The sequence below is a fragment of the Astatotilapia calliptera genome, chromosome 8 (genome assembly GCF_964374335.1).
Source record: "Astatotilapia calliptera chromosome 8, fAstCal68.1, whole genome shotgun sequence".
Classification (NCBI taxonomy): domain Eukaryota; kingdom Metazoa; phylum Chordata; class Actinopteri; order Cichliformes; family Cichlidae; genus Astatotilapia; species Astatotilapia calliptera.
This window is the reverse complement of record NC_137429.1, coordinates 8,715,199-8,739,180: the sequence shown is the minus strand read 5'-3', so window position 1 is coordinate 8,739,180 and position 23,982 is coordinate 8,715,199. Positions and strand designations below refer to the sequence as shown.

General features: G+C 40.0%; 1 protein-coding gene and 1 long non-coding RNA gene across 4 annotated transcripts in view; one reads left to right on the top strand and one right to left on the bottom strand.

Annotated features, from left to right (window-relative positions):
- Positions 1–23,982, top strand: part of LOC145430375 (uncharacterized) — a 29,869-nt gene that overhangs the window by 2,420 nt on the left and 3,467 nt on the right. The window contains exons 2-3 of one of the 3 annotated variants that reach the window (XR_013910923.1): positions 22,367–22,493; positions 23,681–23,914. This is a non-coding gene — a long non-coding RNA (uncharacterized LOC145430375). Of the gene's footprint in view, positions 1–22,366; positions 23,915–23,982 lie in introns of all 3 variants that reach the window. The other 2 variants (XR_013910922.1, XR_013910921.1) reach the window with 2 other exon arrangements.
- LOC113027849 (alpha-N-acetylgalactosaminide alpha-2,6-sialyltransferase 1-like) lies at positions 2,533–19,873 on the bottom strand. Its single transcript, XM_026177673.2, has 9 exons — positions 19,504–19,873; positions 19,084–19,375; positions 18,664–18,826; positions 17,289–17,451; positions 12,751–12,889; positions 12,561–12,664; positions 12,006–12,089; positions 11,336–11,435; positions 2,533–4,863 (listed from the first exon to the last, which is right to left on the bottom strand). Exons 1-9 carry the CDS (start codon positions 19,596–19,598, stop codon positions 4,654–4,656), a joined length of 1,350 nt encoding a protein of 449 aa, XP_026033458.1. The 5' UTR covers positions 19,599–19,873; the 3' UTR covers positions 2,533–4,653.

The window sequence follows — 23,982 nt, the reverse complement described above, 5'->3', positions numbered from 1 at the left end:
TGATGTCATCAGAGCTGTGCCGAAACATGTCCCAGTCTGCGTCATCCAGTGCGTTTTATAGTACACTTTAATTTCTAGGGGTGTAATGGATATAGCATTTGGCTGTTTGCCTTAATGTTATGGTCTTTTTTGTCTTTTAATTTTTGTTCTTTATTGTTTCCAAAGTTTTACTTTCCAGAATTTGTTGAACTTATGTTTTTTACAACTCTTCTGTAGATGTTTTCGACGTTGCCTCAAATTCCTCTATCACTTCTACCTCTTCTTAAAGTCAATAAAGAGTTCTTTTACTGATGGCATGAAGTTGGCTTTAATGTTAGTTGTAAGATCTTGGGGTTGTTACAGCTTCACCTTGATCACAAACTACGCCACCGTCGAACTAAAACATAACATAAAATCCAATGAGATAGTAAGACGAGTGAAGTAAAGACATAAAATGATCTATATAACATACAAACATACCTCGCTGGCTGACCCATGCTTTGAGGCAGAAATGAGCACTTTACAGATACTTTTAAGAAACAACTTTCTCTGAATTAAATTGGCTTCTCTTGCTTCAACTTGCCATGCTCACACATCAACATGGCGTGCATCTCCCTCAGGTGCACCAGTGGAACCAACATGCAGTACAATAGTTCCTACATGAGAATTTTCACAATAAATGACCTAATGGCATATAAAATATGCATAGTGCAAAACAAAATACATTAACTGAAAGTAAGGCAGTAAAATTCCTCAACTACATCAGCAATTACTGAAATGGTCTCTAACATTTGTAAACATTGTGCAACATCTGCATGTAACATCATCTATAAAGCTATATTATGAATGAAATAAAGCTGACCTTTGTGGGATGTTTAGTGTTTTTATCATTGCATTCAATGTCGCAAACTCACAATAACAGCGTCAACGCGTTAGCGCGGTTAGCTCATTAACGCGTTAGCGCCATCCAGCCCCACACTTGCTAACGGAGATTTGCCGTGTTAATGCGGTTATGCCGTTAACATCATTTTAATGAGATTAACGCTGACAGCACTAGTTTATTTTTATTTTTTTATTTTATGTTCTTTTGTTTGAATCTGCATGCTCAATTTGTCTGTCACTTTGCAGCGGGAGTTTCCCCAATAAGGGACAATAAAGGGTTATTCTATTCTATTTTATTCTATTCTATTTGCTTCTGCATAGAATAGGACATACAGCACATCCCAAACAAACTGGTACAAACCAGATACCCTTTATTCCATACTTTGCACCAGTACAAACAATTTGGCAGTCACATATTTTAGTCTCTAGTTTTCTTTGATGCAGCTTTTTTATTTTGCTTTGGTGAAATGCTTTTTTAAATATGATCTTCTCCAAAATGTAGTTGTGGGCATAAATTTTAATATATTTCTCAAAACAGTGGTTGGTGTATTTTATGTAATTGTGTTTTTATGAATCTATATACATCCCCCTGAGGATGCCAGTAAGAGGACATAGTTTTCGCATTACCTTAACAACAACAATAAAAACCACCACCACCAACAAAAAACGTTTACTTGCACAGCACTTACTTACTCCCAGAGCTGAAGTGAAAGAGTCATGAATCTTGTTTATTATAGTGACCACCTGGCACTCGCTCCACAAATGTGTTAGTTCGTATAAGCCTGAAGCCATGGATGTTCTTGTGTGAGTATTGATGTTACTATTTTTCTACTTTAAATGGTAAATGGTAAATGGCCTGCATTTGTATAGCGCTTTACTTTGTCCCTAAGGGCCCCAAAGCGCTTTACACTACATTCAGTCATCCACACATTCACACACTTTATGACAGGTAAACAAATTTATACAGTGTCATGTCACACTGAACATTGACATTATTCATTTCAACATTATTCAGTGTCATGGCCTCATGCAGGAGATCAAGAAATACTTCTCCTATTGCTGTTATTCTGTGGCAGGCCAAACTTTTCAAAAACTTAATGAAGCACCATCCATTCAGGCAATCTGGAACAACAAAACAATATCACACCCATTCCAGCCCGCACTCACCAGCTCAGTTGCTTATGAAGCGTAGCATGAACTAAGTAGAACATTTAAGCGTGTCACAACATCTCTGTTTACATTTCATGATTCATTCTAAGTATTTCCTTACTCATTGTAACCTTTAAACTTTCACCAGAGGCAACAAGTGAGTGAATAAAATGTAGGATAAAAGAAAAATAAGGATGCTAGATTTGTCTTCATCATTAAAACCCTTGGAGAAATACGGATATGTTGGATATATGTGTAATATATTGCAGATACTGTTAACATGTTTATATGAAATATTAGTCTTTACCACTAGATGGCAGTAAAGGATTCGCTAGGCCAATCCAAAAACCTACACCTGCCTTTAGGCAACAGTCAGTTAAAAATAAAGAGATTCGGTTTATCCACACTGTGCTTTTATGCAAAAATAAATCTAGTGTTTCAAGCTGCCTGAGTTACTCGTCAAGTGAATAACTGTTACATTTGCAGTATTTTTGGTATAGAATTCCTTTAATTAGAGTGGGATTGCAGCAGTTGTATATATACAAAAAAGCATATTCAAGAAATCAATATGATTTGATCAATTTTGACAACAAATATTATTATTTGTGCTTCTGACGCAATTAAAAACAATTAACCCTGCTTATAAGTAATTCTGTACTTATTTAGTACAGTTGAGCATTTTATTTTTAATTAATTAACTTAACACTATCATTGCATTGTACAGTAACAAAAATATACTAAATATTTACTAAAATAAAATGCAAATTGTTATAGTATCAGAATCTGAAAATGTACGTGTTAAGAATCCAGCATTGAAGCTATTACTTTGAAAAGGTTAGGTTGCATGCACTCAAAGAAGGGGGTGATCGAACGATTTTTCAATAAGAAAAAAACAAACAGAACAAACATGTTGGCCATGTTTGACAGACACCACCTTTTACTTGTAGTAAAATAGTGAAGGATGCGATACAAAGTTGTTCTGATGATTTGAATCCTGAAGGGAGCAGTTCTTTTTTTATTTGAATTGCAAAAAGGAATGTGATCGAGGGGATTTCAGGCTTCTAAAACGTTGGCTGAGGCTTTCAGTATTCGACAGTGCTATTGTTGTTTGCACATTTTATTTGAATTTACTTGAATATCTGAATAAGAAATGAAAAAGTGCTTTGAAGGGAAAACTATCAAAAAACTGAAAGCAAAAATTAAGGATTTACTGGGATATAATGGGAATGGAAATAGTAACAAACTGTAGGAGACTCAGAAAAAGAAGGGAACACACAATAATGTGGGGCAACTCAACACAAGACTGAAACAATAAATACAAAAGATGTCTTGCCCTTTTTCCCTTTTTTCCCTTTTTACGTAAATGGCCTCCTTGACTCCCCACTCAAACCAGCATTGCTCCCTGTGTGTATCCTCATCATTGACAGTGTCCACTAGCGTGTAGGTGTGAATAGACTGCGGAGTCCTGGCCTGACGAGTTAGCTTTTCCGTGTTGTCCCATCTGCTTAGCCAGGTCGGGTTCCCCGACGTATAAATCATGACAATCCTCCTGGCACCTAACAACGTAATCTATGTTACTCTGTTTGTGTCGAGGAACCCGATCCTTGGGGTGGGCCAATTTTTTGCGCAGTGCATTTTGAGGTTTGTAATCCAAAGAGTTTAAAGAGAATGTGTCTCAACTGCTGCAATACTCCTGACACGTAAGAGATCACTAAGGGTTTTCGCTCAGTCAGCGGTTGTCTTTCTCTCCTGGATTGGCTGAAGTTTTCATTAGGCGCCTTCCCAGCTTTAACAAATGTCCAGCTGGGATAATCACGATATGTTCTTCTGCTTTCCTGGCCACTGTAACTGTGGGGATGGTGTTCGCTCCATGTTGTAGTGTCCTGATGACACCCAATTTGTGCTCCAGTGGATGATGAGAGTCAAACCTTAAATACTGATCCATACGTGTTTGTTTACAGTATCATCAACTTTTCTTTGCATATGAGTATGCATGTACTCTAAAGAGTGCTAAAGTCTTCTCCATTAAACTTTTTGATTTTTTGCCCTGTTTTAATCTTATTTATTGATCTTTTTTGTATTTTCTTTATCACTGAGGGCACCACTGAAATTTTTGTTACGTTCTTGTAACATAATGACAATAAATAATCTAAACCTTGAGACAATTTAGTTACAGTTTAGAGTTATAAACCTTGGAGGAGTCCTTTTACCTTCAGCTAAAAGCAATCAGGTTGTCTCATAATATAAAAAATAACCTACAGACATACACTTCTTTTTCTTTTCTTTTTTTCAAAAAGTCCCATGGAATAAACCTTTAGGCTGACAAGATGTTTCAATGTCTTTAATTTAAAGATTTCTGCTTGTGATGTTGTTATATACTGGACTGAGGACCCCTTTAGGATTGGCAAAACATCCCAAACAAATTAGAACAAATCAGATCACCTTCATTCTATCCATCCATCCATCCATCTATCTTCCACTTATCCAGTTGAGGGTCACAGGGGGGCTGGATCTTAGTCCCTGGCGATATGGTGGATTTGAACACAGGACTTTCTTAGGCTAACCACTGCACCAACGTGCTGCCTGAAACAAGCTTTGAATATCAACAGAGCAGTGGTGTGGGTTCTGTCATTAAGAGGGAACTCAGTGTTGCTTCGGGTTTTCTGTCTTTGTTTCTGGCTCCGTTCTTTGAAACAGCTTTATTATTTTTCTTTTGTGAAAGTTTTTCCATGTATTCTTCTCCAAAATGTAGTCATGGTTGGCATAGAAAATTACATTACTTTTAATGTACTTCTCAAAATAGTAGTTGGAGTATTTCATGTATTCATCAGTCATGAACCCATATGCATCCACCTGAGGATACAGAAAGAGAGAAAGAAAAAAAATATTTTAGTACAGCACTTTTCAAAACATATTTTGCAGAATACCTTAATACAGGATCAATCTGGATCATGCACAGCACAAATCTACAGCAGAATGTCTATATATACATACATGCAGTCAACATTAAAAACATTAAAAAATATCAGAAATGTGTGTGTGTATATATATATATATATATATATATATATATATATATATATATATATATATATATATATATATAAATTCCCCACTCGCCCCTGTGGGCGGTTTATCCTTCAAGCTCGGGTCCTCTACCAAAGGCCTGGGAGCTTGAGGGTCCTGCGCAGTATCTTAGCTGTTCCCAGGACTGCGCTCTTCTGGACAGAGATCTCCGATGTTGTTCCCGGGATCTGCTGGAGCCACTCGCCTAGCTTGGGAGTCACCACACCTAGTGCTCCGATTACCACTGCGACCACCTTCACCTTCACCCTCCACATCTTCTCGAGCTCTTCTCTGAGCCCTTGGTAGTTCTCGAGCTTCTCGTGTTCCTTCTTCCTGATATTGCTGTCATTCGGAACCGCTACATCGATCACTACGGCCATCTTCTTCTTCTACCACCACTATGTCCGGTTGGTTAGCCACCACCATTTTGTCCGTCTGTATCTGGAAGTCCCACAGGATCTTAGCTCGGTCATTCTCCATCACCCTTGGGGGCATCTCCCATTTTGACCTCGGGACTTCCAGGTTATACTCGGCACAGATGTTCCTGTACACTATGCCGGCCACTTGGTTATGGCGTTCCATGTATGCCTTGCCTGCTAGCATCTTGCACCCTGCTGTTATGTGCTGGATTGTCTCTGGGGCATCTTTACACAGCCTGCACCTGGGGTCTTGCCTGGTGTGATAGACCCCAGCCTCTATGGATCTTGTGCTCAGAGCTTGTTCTTGTGCTGCCATGATTAGTGCTTCCGTGCTGTCTTTCAGTCCAGCTTTGTCCAGCCACTGGTAGGATCTCTGGATATCAGCCACCTTCTCTATCTGCCGGTGGTACATACCGTGCAGGGGCCTGTCCTTCCATGATGGTTCCTCGCCTTCCTCCACTTTCTTGGGTTTCTGCTGCCTGAGGTATTCACTGAGCATGCTGTCAGTTGGGGCCATCTTCGTGATGTATTCTTGGATGTTCCTTGTCTCATCCTGGACTGTGGTGCTATATATATATATAGCACCACATAGCACCACACACACACACACACACACACACACATACACACATATATATATATATATATATATATATATATATATATATATATATATATATGTGTGTGTGTGTGTGTGTGTGTGTGTGTGTGTGTATATATATATATATATATATATATATATATATATATATATGTGTGTGTGTGTGTGTGTGTGTGTGTGTATATATATATATATATATATATATATATATATATATATATATATATATATATATATCTGATATATATATATGATATATATCAGAAGATTGAGGGTTCATGTCCCTTCGTGGTTTCCATAGCAGCTGGATAGCGTATTGGTTAAACTACACGCCTTTGGAACAGAGGATCGCAAGTTCGATTCCTGCCTGGGGGCGTCTGTATCCAGTAAGGGTCCTAAGGCTAGACCCCCTATGCTAAGCAAGCCTACCGCAGACATGAGCGAGACAGATAAATATGAAGGCATGCCGGCTCGGACGTCGCCCGGATCAACAAGGTCCGCGTCAGGTGTTGAGGAACCAGGGCACCCTGACGAAAAGTGGGCTACTGGAACAAGAAGGCATCGGTGGGCAAGGGACGAAAACAGGGCGTTGTTGGAATGCTACTACGCAAGTAACCCCGGCGGAAGGGGCTACATGAATAGGATGAGGGACCTATGGATTCTTCGATACCCAACATCCACAATGACGGCGAAACAACTAGTAGCTCAGTGTTCCAACATTCGAAAGAAGGGACTGCTCTCACAGCTAGAGATTGACGAGGTACAACACAAATGCTACGGCAAGGAGGAGTCAGGACGCCAGGTCAGGGGGGAGATATCATCACCCCCACCCGAGATTGGGTACATAGCCCCAAGTGCGATAGGAGAAGGATCGTTGAGTGCGAGAGGAACTGACCTGAAAAATAGGATCATGGCCAAGCTTGAAACCTGGATCCCCCGTAGCCGGTTACCAAGATTACGTGAAGTACCCTCAGAAGGTCTGCTAGATGATGTTAATGCAGCACTACGGGCAATACCTACAACCACGATTACCGACACTAACAAGCTGATCTACAATACGGCAGCAGTGATCAGTGAGATGCTTGGCTACAAGTTGAACAGCCACAAGGGGCAGTACCCTCCATGGAGAAGGAGGCTAGAGGGCAAGATCAAAGTAGCACGGAGGGAGGTTAGCCAACTAACAGAGTTGCAGAAAGGTGCGACAAATAAGGTGCCTAAGAAATACAGCAAGCTGTCCATACCTGAGGCCTTGGAAACTGCCAAGCAAAGACTCACAGCCTTGGCCAGCTGCTTGAGGAGGTACACCAGAGAGATAGAAGGCAGGAGAATTAACCAGCTGTTCTCCACAGAACCAGCAAAGGTGTACTCTCAGTGGCAAGGGAACAATAAGAGAACAGCACCACCAAGGCTGGAGACGGAGCAATACTGGAAGAGCATATGGGAGAAGGATGCAACCCATAACGGCAATGCTCAGTGGCTAGTGGATCTGAGGGCAGACCACAGCGACCTCCCTGAACAGGGTCCAGTAACCATCACAGTGGCAGATATCCAAGAAAGGGTCTCCAGTATGAAGAGTTGGACAGCACCAGGGCCCGACATGGTTCACGTCTACTGGCTGAAGAAGCTGACTGCACTCCACGAGCGTCTGGCAGCACAAATGAACCAGCTGCTAGTTAACGAGAGACACCCGGAATGGCTAACTGAAGGCCGGACGGTCCTGATCCCCAAGGACCCCAAGAAGGGACCGGTCCCCTCCAACTACCGACCAATAACCTGCCTCAGTACTACATGGAAGCTCCTGTCAGGCATCATATCGGCTAAGATGAACAGGCACATGGGTCAATACATGAGCGGGACACAGAAAGGAATTGGCAAGAATACCAGAGGTGCAAAACACCAGCTACTGGTAGACAGAACAATCAGCCGAGACTGCAAGACCAGACTGACCAACCTGTGCACTGCCTGGATTGATTACAAGAAGGCCTATGACTCAATGCCCCACAGCTGGATACTGGAATGCCTAGAATTGTACAAGATCAATGGGACCCTAAGAGCCTTCATCAGGAACTCAATGGGGATGTGGCGTACAACACTAGAGGCCAACTCCAAGCCCATAGCACAAGTTACCATCAAGTGCGGGATCTACCAAGGAGATGCTCTGTCCCCACTGCTGTTCTGCATAGGCCTGAACCCCCTCAGTGAGATCATTAACAAGACTGGCTACGGATACCGACTACGGAACGGAGCAGTTGTCAGCCACCTCCTGTACATGGATGACATCAAGCTGTATGCCAAGAGTGAACGAGACATCGATTCACTGATCCACACTACCAGGCTATACAGCAATGACATTGGAATGTCGTTCGGACTGGAGAAGTGTAGTCGGATGGTAACAAAGAGAGGGAAGGTAGTCAGAACTGAGGGGATTGAACTACCAGAAGGCAACATTGCAGACATAGAGGACAGTTACAAGTACCTGGGGATCCCGCAGGCAAATGGGAACCATGAAGAGGCCGCTAGAAAGGCTGCAACCACCAAGTACCTGCAGAGGGTCAGGCAAGTCCTGAGGAGTCAGCTGAATGGTAAGAACAAGATCCGGGCCATCAACACATACGCCCTGCCCGTGATCAGGTACCCTGCTGGGGTAATAGGCTGGCCAAAGGAGGAGATAGAAGCCACTGACATAAAGACAAGAAAGCTCCTGACCATGCATGGAGGGTTTCACCCCAAGTCCAGCACCCTGAGGCTGTACGCTAAGCGGAAGGAAGGGGGCCGGGGACTGGTGAGTGTCAGCACCACAGTCCAGGATGAGACAAGGAACATCCAAAAATACATTGGGAAGATGGCCCCAACTGACCGAGTGCTCAGTGAATACCTCAGGCAGCAGAAACCCAAGAAAGAGGAGGGAGACGAGGAACCATCATGGAAGGACAGGCCCCTGCACGGTATGTACCACCGGCAGATAGAGGAGGTGGCTGATATCCAGAAATCCTACCAGTGGCTGGACAAAGCTGGACTGAAAGACAGCACAGAGGCACTAATCATGGCAGCACAAGAACAAGCTCTGAGTACAAGATCCATAGAGGCTGGGGTCTATCACACCAGGCAAGACCCCAGGTGCAGGCTGTGTAAAGATGCCCCAGAGACAATCCAGCACATAACAGCAGGGTGCAAGATGCTAGCAGGCAAGGCATACATGGAACGCCATAACCAAGTGGCCGGCATAGTGTACAGGAACATCTGTGCCGAGTATAACCTAGAAGTCCCGAGGTCAAAATGGGAGATGCCCCCAAGGGTGGTGGAGAATGACCGAGCTAAGATCCTGTGGGACTTCCAGATACAGACGGACAAAATGGTGGTGGCTAACCAACCGGACATAGTGGTGGTAGACAAACAGAAGAAGACGGCCGTAGTGATCGATGTAGCGGTTCCGAATGACAGCAATATCAGGAAGAAGGAACACGAGAAGCTGGAGAAATACCAAGGGCTCAGAGAAGAGCTCGAGAGGATGTGGAGGGTGAAGGTAACGGTGGTCCCCGTGGTAATCGGAGCACTAGGTGCGGTGACTCCCAAGCTAGGCGAGTGGCTCCAGCAGATCCCGGGAATAACATCGGAGATCTCTGTCCAGAAGAGCGCAGTCCTGGGAACAGCTAAGATACTGCGCAGGACCCTCAAGCTCCCAGGCCTCTGGTAGAGGACCCGAGCTTGAAGGATAAACCGCCCGCAGGGGCGTGCTGGGATAATAATATATATATATATGTATATATATATACATATGTATATATATATATATGTGTGTGTGTGTGTGTGTGTGTGTGTGTGTATATATACACACACACACACACACACACACACACACATATATATATATATATATATATATATATATATATATATATATATATAAAATATCTTCAGGGACTAAGATCATGCTCCCCTGTGACCCTCAAATGCTAAAGGGTTGTTAACTAATTCTAGTGCCAAGTAAAAACCACAATGATTAGTGGTCATTAAAACTGATGATTTTCTCATAAATCACAACACTTGGGTGGGTCCTGGGTCGTGTGACCCAGTGTTTCAAGTTTCATGGTATTTGGTTTTTCATTGTTTATGTTTTGGTTCATTTCAAGTTTTCAAGGTTTTCATGGTTTTTGTTCTGGGCTTGTTTCCGTTTTTGCTCCAGTTCAAAATCATGTTCATAGTTGCTATAGTCATTTCTGGTTTCCCATTTTAGGTCCTAGTTTAGCTTTTGCCACTGTCCTTGCTGCCTAGTTTTGCTTTTATGTAATCAACCATAATAAAGGCTTGCTTTTGTTTTTTGAAGGTCAAGGTCAAATTATATATAGCACATTTTCAGACAGACGATGTTGCACAAAGTGCTTAACAATATAAAAATGCCATTAAAAAAGAAACAATGTAAAACAATAATAACAATATAAAACAATTATAGGACAATAAAAGAATGAAAACAATAACTAAGACTGTCAAATAAGACCAAAGTCCTTGGGTTATAGTGTGTTAAAAGCCAGGGCATAAAAATATGTTCCGTTGTCCACAGTGTCTGCTTTTGGATCTCCTTCTCTAATCTCCAAGCAAACCGTGACAGACATACTTCTCTCTCCTGGATAAACTGCCTTTATAGGTTTAGATGCATTGTTAGGACGCATTGTCATCGGCAGTACTAACCCTAGCCCAAATTTTGATATCAGATAGATATCAAAATTTGCTGTATCACACAGAACTGCCTTTTGAGGTGGTTTGAGCATTTGATTCGGATGCCTGCTTCACACTTCCTAGATTACGTAGTTTGGGCATTGAAAGAGGACCCAGGGCAACTTCAAGATACGTTTAACAGATTACATGTCCCGCCTGGCTTTGGGGTCCCTTGATGTCTCCTCTAATCTCCAATGAGCTGCAGGAAGTGGCTGGGGTGGGGGGAAGTATGAGGATCTCTGCTCAGACTGCTGTCCGGAATAAGATGAGCAGCAAAAAAAAAAATGGACGGACAGATGAGCTTGGATGAAAACAATGCAATGCTTTCTGCTATGCAAACAGAGTAGCGTTTGTACTGATATGTTTAAAATATGTGATGTTCAGTTTTAACCAATTTGCAAAATTGTGTTAAATAATTTCTTTTAATGAAAGAGCTGCTCTGGGGTTCAGTGCCTGTCAGTATCTGTATTGTGTGCTTTGAAATCTGTGACTCTCACAATGAAATGTAAAGGTGATAGTAACTCACTGTATCACATGTGTGCAAAGCCAGGAAGAGAGTGAACGCTCCGTTGGTTGGTCTGACTAATGGCCAGAATGTTTCATTCAGATTAGGTGACTTTAGGAACCTGCGGATAAAAAAAGCTTCAATGGAAAATGAACAGAAAACAAACCAAACATATAAAAAGAAGAAGAAAAAAAATACTGACAAGTAAGGAAACACTGCATCCTTCACACTGACCTTTAAGTTAAAATAGCTTCAGGAAAGGCTGTAAATGATTGTTGGCTGTAAATGATCAAATATCTGATTGTTGGATTTATAAGAATTAAATGATTTTGAGTTCAATCACCAAAAATAATATTTTATGGTGATTGCGTGGCCCAGATATCTTACATTTTTTTAATTAGTTATTTCATAATTTACTGGCTTGGAAAAAATTTCTGCTTTCCATGAATGATAAAAATAATTATTTTTTGCTTCCTAATGTCGTTTTACCCATTTTGGCAATTCGACATTACCTTTAAATGTAAGCATCTTATTTGTCATTATTATATTTAAATAGGATAAAATCTGGTATTTTAATGCTGGGTTTTTTGGGGGTTTTTTTTTCAGTTTTTGGTGTGTGTGTGTGTGTGTGTGTGTGGGGGGGGGGGTTTTTAAATCTAATTATTTATTTTTACCTCCGATAACAACTGACCTGTTCTTCACGTATCGGAGGAAGTCCTGGTGTAGAACGTAGAAGCGGCTCTCATTGTACTGCCCTGAATAGTAGTCCCTTGGCCTGGTGAGGTTAAAACACAAAAGACAGGAGGGATAATTTATATTATTAGTTTTTTTTCTTTTGTTTGTTTCTTCTTCTTTTTTTATAAATTGCCTATTAAAACCTAAAACCAAAGTGGATTACAACCCAAGTTTCATGTTGTTTTGGGTGTTTCAAGAGGGTATTTGTCATTTGAATCTGTTAAGCAAGACACCTGTGCGTCTCTCACTTGGTTGTTGGTGCACTCAGCAGTGACATCTGGGAGCTGTGGCCATGGATTTTTACTAGCTAGACAAAACCACAGCTGCTCTTAAAAAGTTGTCTAATGTCAATTTAAAGCAATTAGAAAATCTAAATTTGTTAAAGAAAGAGAAAAATAACCAGTGTATGTAACAGTCATGTACATCAATGAGAAATCACAAATGAAAGCTAAAAATTTAACAATGAGCATACATCAAAACTTTCAGTCAATTTCCTGCAGATGATAATCACCATTCCTTGTCGAATTGGCCACCAGAGATCTGCTGTCCTTTGAGAAGACCCCCGAGCCATTGAAAATCTCTTATTCCCTCAGGAATCATCACATATTTTATTCCCTGCCAAGAGAAAAATTATGCAGAGTAATCATCTTTATTTTGTGGAGATTATAAAAAGTATCACAATCCTGTCTAAGCTTTAGTACCTCATCATGAGGGGCAGATTTGTATCCATATGTCCCAAAAACAGAAGGTGATGCAGTGATGGAGTACGCTGTGTGAACGTACACTGATGTTCTATTTCCTACATCTTCCTCAAAACCTTTGGTAACGGCACCGTTCATCCTGCCAAACAGACGCAATTCAGAAAATTGATCTTTGGTTTGGTTTATGTTGATTTCATTGCAATGTTCAAGTTCAGTCACTATAGTTCAAGCGACAGCATTCACACTGAAAGCGGTGTGATATGCCTTTCATCTTATTGTGCTTTTCCTTAGTTTCTGTCTTATAGCAGCATTTGTTCAAGGATTTCCTTGATGCCTTCCCATAAAGTACAAGAGAATTTTTTTAATGCAAGTTTATTTACATCAATAAAAAATGTTTTCAGCAATTAATTTCTATATTAATTTCTAGTTATTAATAACCCTTTTTGTCAGTTTTGAGTAATTTTCCCAGTATTTTGACTTAGTGGGGGAAACAAACTAGTTTTTCAGCTCTTGGCCCTGTATGATGTCACTAAGTGCTCATATCTCAGGAGTGTTAGTACAAAAGCCTCATCCACCTGCAGTCTAGTTGTATGCAAGACTGGAAATAAGGATCAGCATAATATTAATTAGCTGCAATAGCGCCATTGTTTAGTAGGTTGCGGTACCAAAAAAATCGAACAGACTTCCATTCAAAGAGGTGAAACTTATGGCGTAAATAAATTTTCCATGAGTCACTGGCTAAAATCTCTTTTTTTTAGTGTTCTCATCCATTTTGAAATCAGTTCCACAAATAGCATGAATATTAGGTCTGTTTGATGACTGATGTGATTCATATTTCTAGTCTGGAGTACCAGAGGGGGGTGTCATTTACCAGTACAGCTGAGTCACATGCCGGTAAGAGATCTTTTCAGACAATAGCTGGTGTTGTTTAGGCTTAGGAAATAACAGTCAGTCTGGGAACTCAAAGGTAATCTTGTCATTCCTCATATAAAGTCGGTTCTTTCTACTTGTATCACTTCCTTAAGAGTTGAGGTAAGAACAAGTTTTGTGAGTGTAATTGCTTGGCTTCTCATTTGAGTTTGAAAGTCTATTTCCTTCTTTGGATTTCATGTAAGGGTGTGGGACACACCACACTGGGCCAGTGTAAGCTTTCCTGTCTTCTTTTCACTGTCCTATCAACATGAAATAAAAAAAACAAATAATAATATTATTCAGGAAGAGACCTCCACATCAGCATGGGTATAAGAGCAGAGGAAGCAAAGAATTTGCATTTTTTCCAGAAAACTGTTGAAGCATCTCTCTCTGAGATGAATCTTTTAGTTCCTGTACTAATAGATCATTAAAATGTTGGTAAAGACCAAAATGATTGCACACTTGCGCCATATTACAAAAATCATTGGGTGGACAGCAAGCTGAAATCAGACTTGCGACAACGGTGAGCATTCGGTTTAAGTGATTCCATGGTTAAGATGGTTCAGCTTGTTCTTTATGGATAGAGGCTTTGGCATCTGGAGAGGACCATAGCTAAAAAGTGATTACACAGAGACTTCTAATTATTTCAAGCAACTCTTCCTTTCTCCAGGGATATAATTAGATCCCTTGGAAGGAGGAGAAAGACATAATGAGAAAGATATGATGAAAATATACAGCTATAAATGTTAAATGGTCACATATAGTTTGAATGACCTATTTGTGACTGTTAAATTAAAAACTTATAAATATCAATTCTTGTTTCAGCAAGGTGACAATAAACTGACTATTTGGAACTAGCACAAGAAAGCTGGTCTTCAATCACTAACCTGTGGGTAGGCATACATATAATTGTGGTAGGTGCACAGACATTTAGGCAATATCCTGTTCAGACATTTAAGTGTTTGACACTATGGTGTCAAAGTGTGAACCTCCTCCCTGTATGCATCCTCTTTGTTGTCAGTCATGAGTCGAATGATCCGTGATGTCCATGTTATGGATGGATTGACAGTTAAGTGTACAGAGCATATAGAGGAGGATCGCAATGACTCTAGTGCTCATATTGAGGCTTGGGGTATTTGCTTGTCCAGCCTGACAGCCTGGGGGCATTTGGTGAGCTAATATAGCATCTAGTAACATATTTAAGTCAGTGCATGAACTTTGTCCAACAGCTTATTTGAAACAATGTCATTAAATGGCAAGCTGAAGTCCATGAAGAGCATCCATATCAAGTGTGTTTGTCTACGACAGTAAGGGCTGTATCAAGAGCCAGAGAGTTAATCTGTTTCCTATATTTTATTGGTGTAAAGTTATTGCAACTGATAATGCTGTCTGATATGACGGGGTTTTCATCCTGTGACCAACCAGTCATATACTGTAGCTTACAACGAGGGTCAAAGGACAGAATGCACCTTATACATAAACAGTGGCTTGAAAGATAAATAAATAAATAAATAACAAGACAAGATATGGCACTGTTTCTGTCAAACATATTTGCCTCAATATTGAATTTTTTCCTGTCTTTCTTTCTTTTTTGCACACATTTGTCACATGCTGTAGGTTTTTGATTGTGAAAGTAATTTCAATATTAGACACTAAAGTAAATGCAGAACACAAACTTTTGTATATGATGATTTAATTTAGTAAGGAAACAACAAAAAAACTATCCAACCCTGACCCAACGAAAAAAAAAATTATAGTCCAGCCAATCCAGAGTTTAAGTAGAATGCAATAATTTGACAAAAAAAAGTAATTTGTTCGCCATTTGTTACCATCTTTAAACCGGAGGCTTAATATAAGCCATATATACAGATATATAGAGATGGCACATGAAAAACTAAGTTTCATGACAATTTCATTAATTTAAAAAAAGAGCTAGCTTATTCATCAGTCAGAAAAAAGTACATGTAAGTACTGTACCTATAAGTTTGGTAAGGTAGTGAAATTAAATTATTATGCTGTAGAAAAAATCAGCTGCAAGCGTCAGAGATTTCAAAATGCTTCCAGATTGTCCAGCACTGACTGCTTTAGCAAATATGGCCCAAATGTCCAGCGCACAGTTTCAATGTGTATGTGAAGTGCACCAGCAAAAAGTCTGTTGAAAAAGAACCTAAGGGCTGCCTGCAGTTTGCAAATGAATGAATCACTTAATCACTGTTTGAAAACACCGTATGACAACAGCGATGGATTATTTAGCAGGAAAGCTTTGACTGGCAGGAAAAGGAACTCTTAGGCAATGGGAAATATTTACGACATTTCTGCAACACTAGTTCCTAGGCTTCTTTGTCACAATATTATATCATAATTATTGCTACTTTTGTCATTTCTGTTTGTAAGGGTTTTCTTTTTATATGCTGCCATTGTCTTTAAGTTCTGCAACAAAAAAGGATAAAAAAAAATCTGCTCAACCAAAATAACCAAAAACACCCAAATACATGTCTGCACATGTTCCTGCTTCTTATTTCTTGGAGGTTTTTTCTTTTTCTTTTTTAAGTTGTTCAAAAGAAAGAAGTTCTTGAAGAACAACTGCCGATTTTCTGAGAGAAATGAATTTCATATCAGTGTCTGCATAAGTGTGCACAAATTATATCTCAAAGGCTCTCCACCATAGTTAAATATTGCCCTATGCATTCTAATACACAGAAATAATACATTGATTTTTTTTTTTAAGGTGTGGAATATCCTGGAATTTTAAGAGGTGTGTTCTCCTCTTGGATCCTTCTTTAGCTCTCTGACAGGTCTCATTGCAGGCTTTCTTTCTGTGCTATCTGCCTAACTCTACAATTACATATGCTTGAGTGTAAACAGAGATTAGGCAGTTTGGTTTGGCAGTTAGTTTGGCTGAGCTGCTATACTTCCTGACAGCAGCTCTCTCCACTCTCTGTTTACATATGCCCGGCATGAGAGTCTAATCCTAACCCAGTCACAACTGGCCATTGTGTTCGGTTTGCTGTGTTAAGATATGATATGTTTAGTTGTGATACATAAGAGCAGTTCTCTCTTTATACATTCAGAAAATTTTGTGAATAGAAATAACTTATAGGTTAATTTGAGTAACGTCTTGCAAAAAAAAAATTTTTTATTAGGTACACCTATTCAACCCAAACCTCTGGTAAGCCAGTCATAAGGCTTTTCAATTCAAATTTAATATAGACATGTAGAAATTGTGAAAGAAAGGTGACTTTGAAAGTGGCATGGTTGTTGGTGCCGACTGGCTGGTCTATTTCAGAAGGTTCTGAAGAGAAAAAGGACTCCAGCATAGTACTAATAAGGTTTACCTCATAAAGTACCTGGAGAATTTATGTGATGTTGTACCAAAGAAGAAATACTCTCTTTGTGATGCTTTCAGGCACTTAATTTATCTTGATCTTAAAGGTTTATAATATATTTCAGTGGTATTTTTAAATACCACTGAAATATGTTATTAGCTGGCTGTTTCTAGAGATTTCATCAGACCTAAGTGATTGTTGTGCTCTCCATTAAACTGCTCTCAAATAGGAACATTTTACCCCTAAACTACCCTTCAGTTCAGAGAGAATAGGCAGGTATTTTTTTAAGCTCTTTCTTACCGAAAAATGTAATCATGAGCATCGATCTCTGCACCCACTTTTGAGCCGTTCAGAATTCCCGCAGTACCCACCACAGCGCAGTGAACACAGCCATCGCCCCCTGGTTTTGGGAGGAGCAGTGGCTCTTTTGGCTTTGGAATCAGCTTCACTGAAGCCATCACTTCTGCAAACGAAAAGAGAACGCATAAGTACAGACACTTACAGGAGCAAACCTGTTCAGACTTGTGGATGCCAGATTTTCATCCTAACATGCAAATTTCACAGCAGAATTTCATCAGACCAAATAGTGTTTTTTCCAATCTTATGTTTTCCAGTTTTGCTGGATTAGGGTTAGACTAAAACTAACTAAACTAAACTGTAGCCTTAGTTTCCTGTTTTGATAGGAGTGGCAACTGGTGTGTGTGGCTTTCTGGTAATTCAAGTTTCAATTTGTTATCTGTTCTTCTGCATACTTTAGTTGTAACAAGTGTTTATTTGCTGTTGTCTTCATATTAGTACAAAGAAATCTGGCTGTTCTCCTCTGAACTCTGAGATCAACAAGACGTTTTCACCCAGAGAACTGCCAGTGCTTCCTACCATTTTATGAATTAATTTTATTATTTTATAATTTTATTATTGTATTGTGATGGGTTATTATCATTATTAATTGACTTATGGATGGCAAAAAGTAATTTTTTAATTCACAAAAAAAAACTTTTTTTCAGTGCAGAAAAAAGCTTCTATAGTAAGCTCTAGAGATGGTTGTGTGGGAAAATTCAAATCCCAGTAGATCAGCACTTTCTGAAATATTCAGGCCAGCCCATTTGGCACCAGCAACTACGCCACACTTAAATACAAATAAATCTTCTTTCGTTGCCCATTCAGATGCTCAGTTTGAACTTCAGCAGGTAATCTTGACCATATCTATGTGTCTAAATGCATTGAGATGCTGCTATGTGATTGGATGATTAGGTATTTCCATTAAAGAGCCGTTGAACAGATATATAATGAAATGACTGTATTTTCATTGGGTGCGGTAAGAATAATTTCATGTCTTTCAATACAAGTTCAATCTTAGCTTTTTTGACTGATTGTTTAATTACTTCTTTATAAGCTTGATGAGCTTTGTCCTTTGTCTCTCTTGTGCTGGAAATAGTGTAATTACAGAACTGAAAAGTGTGTGTGACACAAAAACAATAATAAAAGGTGACATAATATTTCTTAACACTTAACTGTCTTTCTTATTGACGTGTATCTTTTTCACAATTATTTTATCAGAATATTTGGAGTTAGAATTAGGAAGAGGAAATTAAATCATAAAAAAAAATCTATTATTCCATTACTTAGCAGTCTGTTACACAATACTTGACCTGATATCAGTTTCACAACTACCTACCATCATATTTGTACTCCATAAACCCAAAAGGATTGTTAAAATGTGAAAGGCGATTCCACTCGCTCATATTAATGTTGTCCTTGTGCAGAAACAAACGTATGTTGGGAAGAAAAGCCTTCTTGAAGTTCTCATCCTTAGAGTTTCGCAGTGATTGGGCACATGTCTGATAATAACAGAAATATTAAATTGTGAAATAGGTTAAAAAGATTTTGTGCCTGACTTATTTTAGAAACCTTTAGGAATAATTAAATGGAGTGAAACCATTAAGAAACCCAGTCAAACAGAAAATACAGGACAGTTACAGCAGAGGCAACAGACTGACTGCATTGCTGAGCTCACTTCAGCGTTGCCAGCCCACACCCATCAAGTTAATTACTACATTTGTCCTGTTTCTGTCATATTGTGTCTTAGCATGCTTACTGTTGGTCTAGGTGGGGCATCCTGGTTATAGACATCATCAAAATCCCACTGAGGAGCCTTTGTGAAATTTCCTTGGTAGAGGAGAGGTATTGGAGTCTCAGCCACGGCTCCATGTGTAGAGTATTTCGGTTCTGTCACTGGGTTTGTTTGTGTTGAATCAACATTTTTTGCTGGGCTGGTTGTGGTAGACACAGAAAGCAGTGCAGTTGTTTTTTCTTTCTGTCCCCAGAGTTTAATATCAAACGAAATGCTTTCCCATCTGAGTTCATGTTTTCCTGAGAAAGTTATCCAACTGAATCATAAATTTCACAGAAAAGCACAAATGGAAACAGGACAAAAGGGAACAAAAAGGAAAGTTCAGAATTAGCAAATCAATTTATGATTCCTTTTTTTAAAAACAAAATAAAATAAACTACTTACCGTTTTGATAACTTTTCCTGAGATAGAATCAAAGCCACAAAAAAAACTGTCATTATAAGGAGCAACGAAAACATCCTGGATGTGTGGACTGCCATCGCTGTTGAGTGAAGGCTTCGCCGTTAAATTGAACACACATAGACACACATATGCACTCCCTTCTGGATTTGACTCCTTCTCACTGAAGTGACTGGGCTGGGCTACACCACAGTTTGCGGACAGATATGCAGTCAAATATATTCAGACACACAAAGCCAACCACACAGAGCTTAACAGCAATGTGGTTTGTTACACAACAATGGAATTTCAGAAACAGACATACCTCAGGGATTAAACCTGTTATACATGTAGTATTTTAAAACTAAAATAAAAGCCACAGCATTCCTTTAATAACGTTGAAAACTGCAAAAAGGTTCATTTGGTTTGTCTTGGGAATTTGACCGTGTGTGGGTGTGTCCTGCCATCTCCCCGCCTTGGGTGCCACACTTTTTGTTCAGCTGACTCTACTCAGCAATTAAGATAAGGAGAAAAAAGTCTTGTTGGTTTTGTAGCCAGTGGGATGTGTGTGTGTGTGAGATGACTGCTTATTCCTGATCAGTAGAGAGGAGTGTGTTTTTTGGTCATTAACTTATTTTTCAGTTTAGTGACAAACTCCTGGGTTTTGTTGTTTTCTTTCTTTAAAGGGTGATAGTGGCTTGTCTTTCACTTTTAGTTTAATTAGTAATTCAATTATTAGAGAAAATCTTTAATTTAACGGGGGGCACCCTAGTTATATTTTTTGTGCTTATTATATCTTTAATTGGTGATTCACTGTTATCTCACTACACTTTACATGTTCTATGACATTACTTAAAGATGCCACTAGGTGGCGCTTAGTGCAGAGGAGGAGCATAAACCCCCTTGGAGGCAAATCTGCAGAATAAATCCTGAAGTTGAAACTTTAAACAAGCTCATGATCTTTATTTTACTTGAGTCATTTTGAGAGTTACTAGTGCTCAAAAGGACTCATAGGTAACAGCTGAAACAGTAAGGCTGTTGTCAACAGTAGCGAAAGCAGCCGAGAGCATTGTGGGGACCTCTCTTGCCTCCCTCCCCAGGCCCTCTCCATTACAGGTGACTCCACTCATCCCTTCAACAGCGTCTTCAGTTTGCTGCCATCAGGAAGGATACTGAAGAGCCTCCGGGCCAGAACACGCAGACTGAGAGTCAGCTTCGTCCATTGGGCTGTCAGGATGCTAACCATCTCTGAATCGAGAAGGGGGGCCCAAGGGTACATCTTTCGCCATCTTACAATGCTGTGATTGTAGCCATTCCCCACTTTCTGTGAATGGTACTCATGGTCATTGATCAGTAGGCTTTGATTAGTTGTCATTGATCAATGGTCATAAGAATTTGCATACTAACAATCATGGAACTAACCCCCCAGCACATTGTTTATTCAGGGGCGCTAGTTTCCTTCACTATGCAAATGTACTGTTTATAAGGTTGGGGAAACCTGCAGGCAGCTGAGACAGAAGAAGTCACTTGGATGAGTGATGAAACGTTTCTCCCATTGAAAATGTCCAGATGAACAGAATCAACCTTTTGGGATTTACTTACCTGGATGATTAAGCACGCATCAAGACGTTATTTTATTAATATTCTTAAAATGATAGCGGCACACACGAAAATTTTTGAAGCACAAACCAGCACAAATGTAGCACAAACGTTTAACATCAATTTTGTTTGATTTGGGTAATGTGGGGGGGCTGGTTGACCATTGATGACCTCTAGAAATTCTTATTAATATCTTTAAAATAATAGCAGCACAAACGAAAATTTTTGCAGCACAAACCAGCACAAACGTTTGATACCACTTTTGTTGGATTTGAAGAACGTGGGGGGGCCAACTTCACTCACATTGGTGCAATCGGCACCACTAATGGCCTTAATTCAGGTTGAGGATTTTTTAGATCTTCCACTTCACGTTTTTGTTCCATAACCCCCAGGATTATTTAAGACAGCGGTCCCAACCCCCGGGCCTCGGACCGATACCGGTCCGTGAGTCGTTTGGTACCGGGCCACGAGAGTTGAGGCTCAGGTGTGAAATGTATAGTTTTCAGGGGTTTTATCGGTTTTCCGCATTATTTTGTTATCGTTTTTATCGTTAACTCGGTTTTCCTGGGTCTTTTCACGCGTGTTATGAATAAATCTTCTTTTTTTCGGTACCGGTACTAGTTTTATTTTGTTGTATTCATCCGCTACACCTTAAAGGCCGGTCCGTGAAAATATTGTCGGGCATAAACCGGTCCGTGGCGCAAAAAAGGTTGGAGACCGCTGATTGAAGAAATGACCGTCTTAACTGCATCCCACCTCAGCAGCGATGGTGCGCTGTGAGCAGCCCTACTTATGCAGTTCAACAAGCCGACCATGTTCAAAAAGGAGAGTTTTTTTGCTTTTGCCATCAGAACATCCTGACAGTCTGACTACCTGACAGAAAATGACAATGAATCCACAGTTTTGCACAGATTTGGCCTTTTAAAGGCGTGTGGTCCTAAACATTTGATCAGCTGTAAAACAGCCTGTCCCAGTTTAAGTTTGTTAAATGCAAGTTAAATGTTTTGTCTCACTCCCAGTTCTGCTTGTTGCATGTTGTTGGAACCTTGTTAAGATCCAACAATGCAAAAGATGATTTGACTGTATTTAATAATCGATTAGTTTCTTCTGAATGGATTAAGAATGCTTTTTTTTCCGCATTGCAATGCATCACAATTGTAAATCATTATACGATTAATTGTGTCAGCTCTATTAGATGTAAGATTGTATATTTGCTTTTGAAATGGGCAGTTTGGTTTATTGTGCTTTGTATTTGCTTTCATACTGCAAGGAAAGAACGCTAATCTACACCGAGCATCTGAAGAACAACATGCAAGTCCTCCAGCACATTGAATCCAAAACCTGTTCCAGTTCCTCAGACACCATCAGAGACTGTTTTGAAAGCCCTCTACTATCAGGTCTGGATAAAAGGAAACTTTGCCAACCACTGCAAGTATCAAGTGTTTTAAATTTTGTTTGACTGTTTATTATGTACTTATTTGTTTTTGGTTGTATTAAGTTTGATATTAATTAGATCAGTGCCTTTTTAGTCATTAATTTGATTATTAAATATTAACTGTTTAGGGCAGCACGGTGGTTAGGACTGTTGCTGCACAGCAGGAAGGTCCCGAGTTCAATTCCACAATCAGGCTGGGGTCTTTCTGTGTGGAGTTTGCATGTTCTCCCCGTGTTTGTGTGGGTCCTCTCTGGGTACTCTGGCTTCCTCTCACCATCCAAAGACATGCAGTTTGTGGGGATAGGTTAATTGATTAATCCAAATTGCCCATAACTGTAAATGTGAGTGCGAATGGTTGTCTGTCCCTGTGTGTTAGCCCTGCGACAGACTGGCGACCTGTCCAGGGTGTACCCTGCCTTTCGCCCTATGACAGCTGGGATAGGCTCCAGCGCCCCCCGCGACCCTGAAAAGGATAAGCGGGGGGCGGGTTTTGAGAAGCTTAAGAGAACAACATACTGCCTGTAACATCATTCGCCATGAGTGGTTTGGTGATGGGCATATCCATGGAGGGAGGCATGGACCTTTGTAGCAACCTTCACAACAGCAACCCTGACTGCCATTAGGTATTGGGATGAACTCCTTGGACACATTATCAGACCCTACACTGATGCAGTGGGTCTGGGGTTCCTGCTAGAGCACAACAATGCTAGGCCTCATGTGGCAATAATATGCAGGTCGTGGAAATGAATTAGCCCCTTTTCCATTATTACCCACTCATTCTGACTTGCCACGGTTTTCAGGGATTTTCATTACATCATAGCACCTGGCACCAGCTACTAACATAGTACCTGCTCGGCCGGGGTTGCAAGTGATCTGACCATGTACCAAAATGTGAAGTCATCAGACTGCATGCCACCGATTGGCTGGTTAGTGGTGTCAGTTCATGAGCCATGAGAGCGAAAATCAAAACCAGCATTTTTGAAACCCGGGAACGAAGGAAATGGCCACTAAAAATGACATATGTGCAAAATACACAAATAGTCAGTGCAGGCTAGCAATAGTTGTAAAATGAATGTAAATCTTCCATTTTCAGTAGGCCAGAACATGGCACCTTATTCCTGTTTTCTTTTGTTGTTGCTCCCAACCTAGACACATATAGGCAGAATGAACATCCTTGTTTGTAGTCATGAATTTTGGCTCTGCAGAAATTTGCTTAGAGTGAAAAGAAACCACAACAAAAACCTACAAGGCTACAAACTCATCAACTGATCTGGACCAGCATATGTGAGCTATAGGCATCAACATTTTTAGTGCAAAACTTATACTACTACTACAACTAAGAGAAAGGAGGGAACAGCAGGACAAACTGTGAACTTCTAATATGTAAAAGTTATAAAAACAAAGACACTGAATGTCATATCTCATAGAAAATTGTTTCAATAAAAACTACA

Coding starts and splice junctions, on each gene's coding strand:
- LOC113027849 (XM_026177673.2), bottom strand. CDS start 19,598: ATGGCAGTCCACACATCCAGGATGTTTTCGTTGCTCCTTATAATGACA. Junction 17,452..18,663: donor TATGGAGTACAAATATGATG/GTAGGTAGTTGT, acceptor TTTCGTTTGCAG/AAGTGATGGCTTCAGTGAAG. Junction 12,090..12,560: donor GGCCAATTCGACAAGGAATG/GTGATTATCATC, acceptor TAACCTCACCAG/GCCAAGGGACTACTATTCAG.